This window comes from Taurulus bubalis (genome assembly GCF_910589615.1).
Source record: "Taurulus bubalis genome assembly, chromosome: 1".
Taxonomy (NCBI): Eukaryota; Metazoa; Chordata; class Actinopteri; order Perciformes; family Cottidae; genus Taurulus; species Taurulus bubalis.
This window is the reverse complement of record NC_136589.1, coordinates 36143374-36158919: the sequence shown is the minus strand read 5'-3', so window position 1 is coordinate 36158919 and position 15546 is coordinate 36143374. Positions and strand designations below refer to the sequence as shown.

The following is a 15546-nucleotide window of genomic DNA, read 5'->3' as shown; positions in this document are numbered from 1 at the left end:
TGTGTTGACGGAAAGCAGCCGAAAAGAACTACACAAGGAGCTGCTACTTGTTATTGGCAAACATGTGTTTGACAATAAAGTATTTGTTGAGAACTATAAACTTTAAAGCATTAAACTACACATATTGTAAAGACCAAACTGTGAGGAATATGGGGAAAAACTGAGCAAGCGCCATTTATTGATTACGGTCATCTTGGCACTGACGACACACATTAACTCTCACTAATCCAAAAATGGGCGAAGAGAAAGATCATCGGTGGAGCTGAGACACAGCAGAGCATAGAATAATATAAAACAGATAAATATGCTCACATTTGACACTGACCCTGCAAAGGTTTTGACTTAATAAATCAAATATCAAAACTGGAAGCGTTTTACTGTTGTAGCACTTGGTAGTAACTGTAGTAATTGGTGACTTTGATTAAAGTAAAAAACAAACCAGGAAACAGGAGTCTCATTTATATAGTAAAAAAGAATGCCTTCCATCCAGTGAGTAATTTTTTCACAATTTATGAATGTTATGAATATCTAAATGTGCGGATATGATGGTCCTGGATCAGAGATAAGTAATGTTGCTGTTTGTTTGCACAACCATAAATAATCACAGAGATCAACTATAATACAAGAAAGAAACAAAAGACTGCTTACTTCTTTGACAATGGTTCTGAGTCCAGCAGCGTTCACTGAAGTGTCCGTTGATGGTGGTGGTCTGGCAGGTGGTCTTTCCGATGGCCACCCCTGGACACACGTCGCCACACTCTCTGTCGTTCTTGTTAGCCATTATGTAGTTGTCCTCCACTGTGTCAAGGATCTTGGACCAGTCCAGAGTGGAGAGATAGCACAGATCTGGGTTCTTCTCAATTCTCACGGCTCCTCGGGTGATGTTCATCAAGCTATGGAGGCCGATCTCTCGCAGCTGGAGCATCTCAAACATCACTAGGGCATAGTTGAAGAACAGGTTGTTGCCTCTGATGACAGTTAGGTTGGGGAAGAGATCACTGAGGGTCTCCATGCCGTAAACTCTGAAGAGCAACAAGTAGTCGGTGACCACTGTGAGTTTGGGGAAACTGATGCCTCGGAAATCCTCGGGCTTGGTCTTGAACATGAGTAAGATCTTCAGGTGGCCTTCGATAACTGTGCAGTTCTCTAGCGTACGTAGGTTGGTCACATTGTTGCGGATGTCCTTGCTTGGACAAACTGAAAAAACAAAAAGAAGAGGGGCTTTAGAAACTTAAATACCTACATGTAGGACTCACAAAACAAGTGAAAACATGGCTCAAACAATATTTTGAGGAAAGGCTGAGATGTACAGTAAAATGTTATGGGTAAAGAGTAGTGATGGGTATCGTTTGGGTTTTTTCCGATACCGGTGCTAAACCGATACTTTTAAAACGATACCGGTGCCTAAACGGTGCCTGAACCGATACTTTTTTATTGCCAAGGCAATTCTTTTTCTTCTTTTTCTTCTGCAACAGAACTCAGACACTGTTAGATGCTAAAACTGCTGCTTTACTGGACTACACGTCATCATTAATATCAACTGGAGAGATTTGTTCCATCAAGCCAAGGACGACGTTCAAAAGCTCGTGCTCGTGTCTGCAGCGATCTCTGTGTGCGCGCACTGTGTGTGTGAGTGCTGGAAGCCCCGCCCCCTCGAGCCCCGCTCTGCATGCAGGCAGACAGAGAGCAGAGCAGCGAGTGTGCTCTGATCCGCGCTATTTTAATAATCGTTTTTAACGTGCGGGCACCGCGCTACCTTTTTAGTATCTATATACCGTGCAACTTTACAGAGTAGTGTAAAAAAAAAAAAGGATTTAAATCGGCTCAGGCACCGGAAGGAAGCACCGAAATCTGCGTTGCTTTTCGGTCCGGTAGGAGCGGACGTGTTGGAACCGGTGCCATACTGGCACCGGTTCTCGGTACCCAACCCTAGTAAAGAGTATTGCAATACGAAATCTTATGACTCCCGGACACAAACAATACAAATATTTCCCAAACACAATTTATCTTGTGCTATTGGCAAATTCCAACTGCTGAATGTGACCGATGCATGAGGCAACTTGTCTGCTCTGTAAACTAGAAAAACGGGGTTGAAGAAGTCAGACATGTTCTCAAAGAGGGGAAAAAATAGATCTCTTGATAATTAGAGTGGATATTTTACTGAAAAATATGTGGTTATGTCTCTGACTGTGATGAAGAGCAGACCATCTTCGCTGACATTTTGTTTAGCAACCACATATCTGGCTGTGAGCCATCGACAAATATGGACTGCTGTCATCAGACTGAGGCTGCGCTCATCCTTGGTTACGCCGAGTTGATTTGTGGAGTTGCTTCTGGAACACAAGACCATAAAAAACACTAGCTAATGCATTAAAAAGATTTGTCTGAAAGAGGAACTAAAGCACTAATGGTCACGTATTACACCAGTAGTAGATTTGTGGCTTTGTCAGTTCTCACACAGACACAGGATCCGATTTGATGGGAAATTCCTCTATTATACTAACTATTGCAAAGATGAGTTAAATTTCCAATGTCTGAAACACTTTAAAATATACTGTATCCCAATGATACAAGAGATTAATGTAGGGCTGCAGATAACTATTATTGATGTGCCAATATTGTATTCAATGAGTCATGTAGTCTATTGCATACCAGATAATAGTGAACACCTAGCACAATTTGTCTTCTAATAAACAGCTAAAAACTCAAAAACATCCCACTTAATGATATGAAACAGAGAAGAACATCTGTGAAGCCAGATGCAGCACGTTTGGAGCCTTTTTGCTTGAAGAAGTTACTTGATCAATAATCAAAATAATTTTCTTTAAATCAACTCATTGATTTATAAGCCTATTGTTTTAGCTCAAGATGAATATCAACTGGAACAACTTTGACCTCCAGTCAAAAATAATGAAGACCATTCAATTAAGGGGGTTCTGTATGTAGAGAGCAGACAGTGATGAGGATATCCACTCCCTTCTGAAAATCTGCCACACTCTTTAACATACGCTTTGTGTGACATAACACAAGTAATGACGGCCATAAAGATGTTTTCCTTCGTGGGTGCAACGTGGTACATTCCAAGCCCAATTTGTACAGTTCACAAATCATTGCTGTAGCTGGAGGTGTGTGAGTGGACTGTATTTTTTACCTAATCGACCCACCACTGAGTGGGGCGCATCAGGACAACTGGTCAGTCATGTGTGGAAGAGGTATAACAGCTAGGCGTGCACATCTTTATGGCAGCAGCTCATTTTACACCTTCTGTTGCATAACAGTACAAGACAACCGGCGCACACACGCGCACACACACACACACACACACACACACACACACACACACGGAGTCCAAACAACAAGCTCTTCACTTGTGACCTTAACCAGCATGTTCACTCCGCCACAGTTACCTTAAGTTCAGCTGACAACGTTGAGGCTTGTTTGAAATAGACACAAAATGTCCTAACACGGGTTTAAACTGCAAGCTATTAAGAGCAACTTGGCTTGTTAAAAAGTACATTTCTCCTTTGCATCTGCAGCTCTCTTTGTGGTCTTGGGAGTACAGCCAAATTGTAAGCATGAATGGCATGCCACAAACCTCTAATTTCAACACATCGACCGCCAAATGAAACATTGAAAACTGACAGTAACTACCAGAGGAGTCTGCAGCAAATGTAGCATACTGTAGAACAACAAAGAGCCTCCATCTTTCTCATGACAGACCCCACACAAACTCAAACAAAACAAATTAGCAGACAAAGACCCTAGCAGTGTACAATACGAGGGGACCGTGGTTCTGCAGTCACAGTAAAGTCAACTAGCAGCGTACCGAGTGACCCTGTGGAGAAGGAGAATCATCACAGAGCGGCACGTCCAGGCTCCTATCAGTGTACACTTTCAGCCAAGCCAGTATTTTTAGCACCACATTCCCAATAGAGAATCTAATACACTCCGGCCGTAGCAATCGTGGCTCACATTGGAAACAGGAAAATGGCAGCCCTTGTGCGCAAGTGAGGAATTTTAGAGCGGCAGCTGAGAAAGAACTGGCCCGCTGACTTCTCCATGTGTGAAAACTTAGTTTAGAAACAAAACTTTGCCCGAAATACAAACTTAAAAAAAACAACACAGACAAACACTTTTTTGTTCTTCGGTTCATGACAACATAACACAACTCAAGCAAAACAAACCAGGTGCATCTCATAATTTAAATGCTTCCTGTTTAGTTGAGAAAGACAAACTGGGAGACATCACAAAGGTTACTATGGTGACTAGGCCAGCCCTCCACACATCACCTAATCTGAGCTAGACAAGACTGAAAACACAGCCATGGTGCTCCGAGTCAACAATTTAGAGTCATTAGAGCTACAGATTTGTATTGACCCAAGTCTTTTTACATCCTGCACCTCTAAGACAGATTCACTTTTAAGGTTAATTAAAAAAGGAGCGGTGGGATGGTTTCCCATAAAACCAAAGAAAACATCGAGACCAACAATGAAATCATCCGACTAATGAGACAAAGCCTATTTGTCAAACACTTTTCAAACACATAATAATCAAGGTGCCTTACCTAAGGCATAGACATTTGGGTTAAAGGATTTTTTTTAAATATAGAATTGTCATCCTTTTGACCGATATTGCAATATGAACTGCGATATCGTCGACAATGATAATGTTTGTCATTACCGTACTTCCATTTCATTGAAAAACATTAAAATAATTATGATGGGGATCTCTACTCAACAAATTTAATTGTTGATTTTAGCAGACCCCATTGGATAAAAGCGTTGCGCTCCATCGTTTTGGGTCGTAAAGATCTGCACCGGCCAGACTCCCTTTAGAAAACATCTCTTTTTACTGCAGTAGGGTGACACGTAGTCCTGTTGTTCCGGTGCCTACCCAGCAAGCCCAGCCCATAGCCGGGCATGGAGCTCTACGCATCCTGCCAAAGCTCCGACTGCAGGTTGAGGTGGCAGGTTGCTGACGGAGGCATCGCAGGAGTCGGAGTTGAAGGAGTTTCTGATTTTGTCTTTTGTTGCTGGGAATTGTTGCTGGGAATGTTAAGTCAACTAACCGAAATGTTGAGGACAGAAAAATGATCGTCAACCGTTTAATTTGATTAATTTTGTCGGTTTAAGGAAACGTTGTAGCTTCCTAAATTAGTTTATTTGCTACTTTTCATTGTATTAATTGATAATCTTGGAGACGACTTCTGTGACTCCACTTTTGCAATTTCATGTCACAATTCCATACAATAATGCAGAAAAGATATTGCAGATAAGACCAGATAAGTAAAACCAAGTATAAAAACTGTGGTAACAATGACATGCTCGTAATACATCCAGATAGATCCCATCGTGAGTGCCTGATGTAAATGGCGTCTAGATCACAACATGGCCATAAATTTATGTCAACTATAACTCTGACGCATGAACATAAGTACTGTTCATTGCTATACGAAAGGGAACCAGTCCTATGCAGTCTGAGCTTCACTGTACAAACCCACAATCCATTCGCTACAGCTGCAAGCATCAACAGGCACAGGCGCTTCTGTTCTTGAGAAGGAGGTGTATTTCCAACAGTAAGTTAGACTGATAGTGTATTTCATTGTTTGGCCTCAGAGAGAACGGAGGCCTCAATGAGCATGCATGAACAGAAGCACTCACTGATTGCGACACTTCCCGTTTAAAGGTTTCGCTGCCCTGTTGTTTTCCAACCCAGGCTCAGACTAACTGCAGATCCACAAAATGCAGGGGACACCGAGATACATGTTCACTATAAGTGATGTAATCCACTTTAAGAAGGGTTGTAAAATCTAATCACAGGTCAGTATTAATTGTATATCGTAAACACAGAAAACGACAAATAAAGGATTCTGTTCTCTGAATTAAATAATGACACATAGGGCTGTCCTCAAGCAAAAACATTCTGTCAACTAACCCTCAAACTATTTAGACTACTAAATGATTTAATCAAAATCTAAGTTTTTCCACAAATGCAACATTTCTAATATTGCGTTTACCAAAGATTTTCACATTCGTTTCTCTGAAGTTATTCAGCATGAAAGAATAATGAAACATGACTAATTGACTAACGAAATCTTGGTCGTCAAAGAGCAAAATTACCAATTGGTTGACTAAACGAATAAGAAGGGGCCGCAATTATGACATTATCCAAAACTCCTGTCCTGAAAGCAGAATCAAAAAGGCAAACCAACTGGAATTCTGACAATTGCAATTACAGTTAATTAAGATTACGTTTCTCATCTCCTCAACCACATAGGATTAAATAGAACGGCAGTTAAGACTGTGACATTACTACAACCCTCTTGTCAAGAGTGCAGGCTCTCCTATGTGTCTGGTGAGCAGGGCCGATGGCAGAGCGGGTTATCAAATGTGCCAGCTGTTGGGTAAGGCTGACATGGCAAGTGCAGCACACTGACGATACAATACAACAGTCCAGGGAATACAATTTAACCAAAGTAATTCAGGCCCTGGTCTATAAATAGAGTGAAAGAGAAAGCCTATAAAACCACAAAGTTCCCTCTTGGGGTTGTTTGAAGTGGATCCTATTTGGATGGCTCTGGACCAAAGATCATTTGTTGATTCAGTTGCCCAAAAGCTGCACTCGGATACACATTATTCTCTTTGCCAATGTTGCAGTGAGGTAATTGTTACCTCTAAAGTACGAGAGCACAATAACAAGCACATTTCCTCTTAACAGTGTCAAGGGTAAAGATGTGACACAACAAGACTTCCTTGTCAGACGCCTGTGTGGTCGGAGTGAAACAGTGCAGTTGTGCCACTTAGTTTACTCCATTTTCAAGTGTTATACCATTTCAAACGTAAACTTGTCAACCAGAATTGGTTGAGGGAGATGTAAAGGTCATTCCTTTGTATGCATGTGAAACGTACTCATGACGAAGGTTCTTCAGCAGTGACAGTTTTTTGTAGTGTTTTCGTGAGTGTTTTGGGGAGGTGGTGAGAGGGGTGACAGTTTCATCACCTTAAAATGTCTCTCCTTGTTCGGGAGGCTTAAATCAAGACAACCCGGTCGCTGGATTGCTGCACGCCTTCAAGACCTACTCGGACCAGAGTGGTGCCGCTAGCTTTATTTTGAGACCCTGCTGATTGACTCTTGATAAAGTGATGTGATATAATGGAACAACAATACGCTGCAGTCTGACAACCTGAGACCTCGACACACCATATTATATATATTTTTTTATAAAACTTGTTTTACAAGTTCCAACAGTTTCCTATCCAGATAGTTAGACATTACCTCCTCCGTCCTTGTTTTAAACACGTTATTTTGTATTAAAATACAATATAGCATCGATAAAGACAAATTAAACTGAAAAAAGTTTCAAATTGAGTTCACATTGCAACAGGACAGACAAGACAACATTCACTCATATTAAAACTATCATGAACATAACAACACACTAAACTACACAAAGTACTATAGGAAAAAGGATACGCTAAAAACAATATACTTTAAAGAGTGAGAGGTTTGCAAATCAGAAATCAAATGACCCTAGACATATTAAGGCACCCAAAATACCATAAAAAAGACAACTGTAAACTAAAAGACATGTACCTTAAAGTGTGAATGATTTACCATTCAATAGTCAAACAGCCTGCAGAAATAGAAGCATAGTTGTTATGTCCACCTAACATCTTTATTAGAAAACAGTGGCACAACTTCAGAAATGGTTTAAAATGTTTTTCTTCGTGGAACTGACGGAATATTTGTTCATGCATATTGTTAGGATAGAGATTTTGGAGCCCTCAAAATAGCAGTTAGCGATGTTGAACAACCTACTGGGTTTTTACAAAGATCACGGGGCCTCTTGTGTAGTAACATGTACTATTGAGTCACACAACTGAGCATCCGTTTCTCTGAAAAATAAATACCCAAATTGGGGCGAACTTTAAGTATGAAATATGCAATTGTAACAAAACATAAAGACACATTTGAAGTTGCATGAACACATTGACATAACAATTGTCAACTGCCAGCTGATGCTAAATAAATTAGATCAATTCACGCTGCCACTAAATATAAGCTTCCATTATTAAGGGAATTTTTCCATCAAGCTGAGTTGGACTGTTACCAACAAGTAGCTCAGATGGTTTCCTGACTTCGACACTGGTCAGTCCAGCTTATGAAATCAGCCAGTGTGAGGCCCAGGTTTCACTCTTGCCTTCTGTGGTTCACTCTCAAGTCTGAGAGGAGCACAAGAGGGGGAATGAAGTGCAATTACACAACTTGCTTTTGATTTGTCTTAAAATTCTTGCTCAAACTGGTTTGGTGACATCGCTCCATTCGCCCCTTGCTGAAATCTGATGAAAGGTGAGAGAGGCTGTGCTTTTCCTTCACAGCTTTTAAAAAAAAAAAATCAAAAGACGCTTTACACTGTACAAAAAGGATTATTTACGCGTTACTGCGTAAACGCTTGTGTCAAGATTATTGTAAGACAACACAAACTGTGTAGCAATGTTTGCTCAAGCAGAAAAAAAAATGGATTAACACAAAAGAGCCATTTAGTTGTATTTACTGCATAATACAGTCTCAATAAAAGCATCTATAAAAAGCCTATGATATGTTTTACTAGTGCACCAAAACATGCATTCTCTGTTGTAAAGAGTTGAAGAAAAATATTGAGGGAGACAAAATCAGTCTTTTGTATTCATGACATACTACAGAACATTAATTGGAAGCTTAAGACATATTCATTCCCTATAGTGGAGATTGCAGCATTTATATTTTGAATACATTTTCTTTGTATTTCCATAGATGCCATCTATTGTAGCAATAGTTTGAGTTTGTTATCTTCACAACTCAAAACGAAGTAATGACACATGGACTGAACACAAGCACTTGTTTCTTCCAACTATGCAAAGCTTTATTTTGCCACTTCAACAGGTCTGACAGTAAAGTAACTTTATGAAGAGCTGTTTTTAGACTAAGTTTGATAAGCAAGCCTTGCAACAATAAATCACCATTAAATCCTCTGCTTACTAAAAACAATAACATTTCCAAGTATATGAAACAATGAGTGGGCGGTGCAATGTCACGTTTACCAGACTGATCTCATCTGTACTTTATGTACAGTAGTTTAAACCAGCATGTGATCTCACAGGTTTGCTGTACATTTATTTACTTTAAAAGAAACAGATTCCAACAGCGGGAAACACTGAGTGTGTATTTACTGTGGCGTTTGAGAAATGTGAAAAAGTCTCTGTGTGATCCTAAATGTTGTTCATTCATTCTTACAACACTTTGCTTGTTGGCTGGTGAATATAAAGGGATCGTCAGGAGCTGTAAAGAGGGCTTATTGTTACATTCCTGCACTGACCACAGAAACAAACCAATGCTCTCCCTTTCACACAGCCCTATTTTTTTTATTACAGCCAATTAATTATTTTAAATTCTCAGACTTACTTACTTTTTGGGGACAAAAACATTTTGTTTACAGTTCCTGCAAATAGCCGATAAGTGTTAACCTTTGTCCCTGCATTGCAGTGACTGTCTACAACACGGCTGTTGCCTTCTACGTGCCTTTATCAAGTCGCCATCACTAACAAAACAAAAATCTGGATGCCAATATTGCAGTGCGTCCCAACAGCGTGTCTGCACTTATATCACGAGTTTGTTTATTTCTAAACAATATAAAATGTATTTGCACTGACTACTGCATAGTTTATAATGTGTATGTAGTGTATTGATAATCAATGTCACACAATGTAATTATTCAATTTGATCCATGTCCCCTGTATCTTGGCACCATCAAATAATGTGTAATGATTTATTAGTATTAACCCCCTCACATTCAATAGTCTGAAAACTGAGTCAAATTCGACAGATTCTAACAAATTATTCTAATTAAATGCAAATCTGTGTCTGTAGATTATCATGTGTGGATTATTTGCACATGGAGTAATGTATATTATCTTCAGTATATACACAAACATCTGTACAGATCAATCAGCCGTTTATTCAGACGGTTCAACACAACTAAAATGCTTGCCAGTGAATATGATCCAAAGTGGTAATAAGTGCTACTTACCCTCTCCACTCGCCCGATGACAGCTCATCACAAAGCAGATAGCGGTCAAAACAAAACACAAAGTCCGGAGCCACATAACTGAGTCGGAATAAAACACCATCCACCACTATTCCGGGTCAAATGCAGAATAATCCTGGGCGAGCACAGTGCAGGACTAGAGGAGAAATACCTTCAGGAAATCGGTTGTGTTTTGCGACGTGGGCTGACAGGTAAACAAAAATAAATAAAAGACATCCCGGAAGATGGGCGGAGGATCGAGTCCAACGTGTTCAGTCAAACACAAGCTAACGCTGCTGCTGCTAAAGTTAGCCGCCTCATGGGGAAACAGCACGTTTGACACCCCCACCCGCCCACACCCACCACGGGAAACACGTGCCCCCTTTTGTGTCCTTAATGGGTGAACTGGTCCGGTTGGGTTTGGCTTGTGTCCGGGAGAAAAAACAAAGAGCAAAACCAGAACTTGTTGTTCCGAGCAGAAGCTAGCAGCTAAGCTAACAAGCTAAGCTAGCTGCCGAGCTTCGCTCCACCTATCAGGGTTAAGGCCACAAGTGAAGTTTGAGCTGCTTTACAGCCAACTATCTCACTTAATTTAAACTCGTATGAACCCAGCGCGCACCGCCCAGCTGTAGTGCGTGTTCGTTGATAACAGGAGATAAATTGCATGCGGGAATATCGCAGGAAAAGCGACCGCTAACTTAATTTAGAGGGATTTTTGTTGGAGCTGCTGACTCGATGGTCGTGGCTGCGTGGCGTCACGTTAGCGCGTCTAAAAAAAAAAGAAAAAATAAACAACAATACTCTCAAGCGAGCTCAAAACATCACAGTCGGTTTTATTTCGCTTGTGAAATACGGTGTGTTTGAACTCGTTAACTCCAACGAGACAAACTCCTCTTCAGTCAGCGCAGAGATTTCAGCGAGATGTCCTCTCTCCGCCTCTGAAAGGGTTGACAGGCGGACTTAGTTCGTTCAGCTCTTCTTTCGTTCTTTCTTCTTTTTTTGCTTTGTGAACAGATCATGAATACGATTGTTGTATGCTCCAAGTTGTGTTCACGCTCCTGCCGCCACCTTTGAGGCTCATGCGTGTGTCCGGATGAGAGAAAAGTAGGTGAAATAAAGTTTTCTCGTTATTTCCCCCCACAGACAGAGGTAGATTGTACAGTCTCTAGGTCCTGCAGGATCCCTTCTTCCCAGCCTCTCCGCCAGTAAACAAACCGAGCCAGATGGGCTTTAGGGGAAATACGGACTGGAGCTTATTGGATTACACAACAAACTGATCCTACTGTCAGGCGGTAACGCGTTAAAAAGTTATTAATGTACTTCTACCGGGACTTTGTAGTATCAAAGACTTGAAATGTGAAGTACTGAAGGCTGCTGTGGATGTATTGCCACTTAAATAAAAAATGACCGGATTGCTAACTATGAATATGAATAGACTAGAACTGATACGATTCATTGATGATTTCATTGGGAGAAAAATTATCTGCAACCATTTTAGAATTTGCTGATATTCTTCTTTGACCGTGATCAGTGGTACTTTTTATAGACTAAACAAATTACCGATTCATTGATTAATTAAGAAAATAATGGATATTGAAAATTGACTTCGTATAGTATATAATAACAATAATTATAATACAAATAATACTTTTTTTTCATTTAAAAAATAAATAAAGTTAAAAGGCAAGTTTTGACAAATTGAGTCTAAATAGAATTTAAACTTTCTCCAGTGGATGGAGCAGGTTGTCCTCAACTTCAAAGGTTTGATTATGAACATACTAGGATGATTATTCATGCACAACTACAGTGATTGGCTAGCAGCATTGCCCCCTCCCATCAGGACACAACCATGTAGCAGAGGAACAAATCAGAATGTGTCCACTCTGGACCTTGAACTTAACTCAAGTACCTCTTGCTAACTTTTTACAGTCCTTTCAACCACATCTCCCTGACTTCCTCAGTGGCTGGTTTGCTGTGTTGTCAGGAGATAGAATCAGTTGTTGTTGATCTCCATTAGATTTGTTCTCATTGCGACATCACACAGAAGAGCAGATCTAAGTGGCTTATTCGACTATTTTATTACAAAACAATTGTGAAATTTCATGTTTTTTCAGAATCACTCAACAAGATGTAAGTTGCACAGACATTAAGCATGATTTCTAAGAATTACAAATATTATAGCATAGGTGGTTTAATGCATACTGCAAATCCCGATACAGTTTTGAGAAACATGCAAGGTAGTCCAAGTGTGGAACATTTTAGCTAAAGTAGGCAGAGTTGTAGTTAAATGTCCATCGTAGTGCGATTGTAGCCAAGTAAGGGTGAGATTTTAAAAGACTGTTTGTGAGTGATGATTACAAATTAACAGGATTCTTCTTCAGCACAAACCATACAAAGCAAAAACATGTGAAAATAAACCATTTTCTTTTATCACTGATACGTTTATTTGTAAATTGTGTTAATAATAAAACAAATACAGTACGCAAATATTTAGTGTTACAATAAATTACAGATAATGTAATTTTATAGTTAGAAAGATTCAGTAAACTCAATACCAACAGTACTGACTTCCTCCATGAGCTCAGAAACTGGCGTAAAGGTTTTGTAAAGGCCTTTAATGTGGTGGTGAAGTGGTTAGTAATAATGTTGAAGTGCTGCTCAACTAATTTGACCAATATCAAGACAACAAGTCTGCAAATGCTAATGTTTGTCCAAAAATAAGCACTTAATTGGCCACTATGAGCTGGCTGTATTCTGAAGGTTTTTCCAGTAGTTTTAGGTTTAAGTTTGATTGAGTTTAGGGTTTTGCATTTATTTATACAAGCACAGTAGTTTGGATTTCAAGGTAGTGGTATAACTATAAAGTTTCCCTGTTTGCATTCAACATTTTAACTTTTAAATACGAGGTCCAGGAAAGTTTTCCAAGGACCCAAAACAAAAATCCATGCTTAATTCATCTTTGCAAAGAACTAAAGAGTGCAGTCAGACGTCATACAACTGTACATGTTCAGAAATGAAGAAGATCCTCTGTTATTTTAAGAAGCCGACGGGAAACGACAAGGAAGGAAATCCTTCTGTGATTCAACCATTGTTTAAAAACATAACTTGATTCTTCTTTTGATCCCGTGATGTTCTCACACTCAGACGGACTAATGGAAACACATCAAGATTACTTATTTCGAACATGAGCTCTCGGAAGCTAAAAATATCTGAGATAGTTCTCACTGACGTGTTTGTGAGAGCTGCAATAGTGCCACAATGCTGATTCACTACCTGTTTACATCCTCCATCATCAAAGTAAGAGCATCATGTCCTGTTGTTTATGGTACTGGAATAGATTTGACTGGAATACCACAAAAAAAAGCTGGATTTAACAGGATTTCTGTGGCAGTCGTGTAATCATCGCTTTTTTGGTGAAATATACTCTGGCCAGGTTTTTCTATAAAGCAGGCAGGTGATACGAGTGAACACTAACCGCATGCTGCTGGTGACGCAGGCATCAATTCAGTGGGAAGTAAAACAGGAGAGCAGCTCATTAGTAATATCAGCAATTAGTAGTAATCAGTTATTTACCGAGAGAGTTCACAACAGCACGTCAGAGATGGTGGAAGGAAAACCGAAGCAACCGGGTCAAGAGATGATGCTTGCTAACGACTTCAAAACAACTTGTAACAAGGGGGAGAAAAGGGTCACCAAAAGGGATCATGCGGAACTAATTATTAGTAAGAAGTTCAGGTTGTCAGCTTGAAATGGAAATTCTGTAGAAGAGAAGAAAAGGGTTTGTGAATGGAAGATCATGTTATCATACCCCAATCAGTAAAATAAACCATGCAACATATTCAAACTATTTTTGATATGTTAAATGTGTTGTATGTCCAACAGTGCCACAGCTTCATTATAACATCAACTTTTTTCAGCTCTAGATGTTGATGTTGTGTGGAAGTGAACGTCCATTAACTAGCTGTGAATGTCAGACATCTCTTTAATCTTGAAATATTCCAATACTGTATATATATATATATATATAGACCATTTCACTGTTGAAATGGAATCATTCTCAATGTGTCCCAGGTTATTTCCAGCACTGTATGCGAATGACACCAGCTGACAGGAAGTAAACATGGACCCAAGCTGTTGCCTAGGAACAAACTAAAAAGGGGCCTTTCAGACAATGGACCGGTATATTCAGACAGATAATGTGAGGAAAATAAAGATGTTTTTAGCATTAAAGTAGTTCTAGGAAGAACTTGGATATGAGCACAATGTGTCTTCTTGAAACCAGTGTAGCCAAAGCAAAGTACGTGCCCTTCTTTGCTATTTTGACCAGATTAGGGTCATTATGACTCAGCACTATTGATGTGTTATTGAGGCTGAGATGAACCAACAACAAGTGACTCATAAATGCATGATGTGAATGCTGTGACCAGCCTGCTGCCTGTTGCTGGGGGCAAAGAAAAGCTAATTTCTTTGAGCTGTCTTCTTATCCTGACGACCTCCTAATCCTGACCTCTGCTGGGGCGTGTTGAAGGTGGAGCAGTCCGACTGTGCTAAACTCAACATGGACACAGTGCCTGTAGCCACTTTCCCACTCGACAACACCCCACTAACACCCACTAACATCTGGTTGTTGTCTTCAGTGGTAAAGTTACGATCTGCATTCATATTGTCATGTATTCTTTGGAAACGCTCAAAGGTTGCATGTTTTATATTTAGTTATGGCAAAGAATATTGATTTACTTTAAATCAAAGCTAACTATTTTGCAGATGATGCTGCTGTATTTAAGACCTTCACATTGCTCATACAGTAGGAACATTTAGCAGGTTAATTTAAGGTTATTTCATCCCACAAAGTAAACATTACATCCAAAAATGTATGAGGAAAACTTGTACTTTAAACAAATTTTAAGTTTGTTTTTATACTATTGTTGTTTGAAGCTGGAGCTAGTGTGTCAACAATCTTATAATACCTTTTCATACTGCAAAAAATACCAATGGACACCATTAGCTGCCATAGCCAATAAGGAAAATAAAAAATAAAAACGATATATTTACATTACAGAATGTAATCTGTAAAGTACACATGATTTGCATGGGAGGAGCCTTAACACCTGTTTGTTCTTACAACCATAAACCCATCAGCAAATACTGGGTACTTTAAGTCATTGGTTACCATTTTCCAAAGCACACCAAGTATTTAGAAAGATTTATTCCAACAAGCAATGATTTCCATTCAATTTTTTTTATGAAAGTCATTCTTGTGAGCGCTGAAACTTGCTTAACAATTTCCCGCCATTTGGTTTCCTGTCAAAGGGACGTAAAGTCAACTTATGTGGTGATGCTGCTTGGAGAAAGAACTCTTCCTTTGCGGTGCCTTCAAGGAAGTATCAACATCCGATATTTACATGTTGGCTGTCAAAAAGCATTGATTTCACAACCTATGTTGTCAGGAAATCAGATTCGGAAGACGAACAATAAGTAAACAT

At 39.6% G+C, this 15546-nt stretch overlaps 1 protein-coding gene across 1 annotated transcript in view; it reads right to left on the bottom strand.

Moving 5' to 3' along the window:
• The window catches only part of insra (insulin receptor a), a gene marked incomplete at its 5' end in the record, with an annotated part of 45054 nt that extends 34888 nt beyond the window's left edge, over nucleotides 1–10166 (bottom strand). The window contains 2 exons of the mRNA XM_079223829.1: nucleotides 649–1197; nucleotides 10067–10166. Coding sequence (XP_079079955.1) covers nucleotides 649–1197; nucleotides 10067–10166 — 649 coding nt within the window. The remainder of the gene's footprint in view (nucleotides 1–648; nucleotides 1198–10066) is intronic.
• Nucleotides 10167–15546: the final 5380 nt, after the last annotated feature.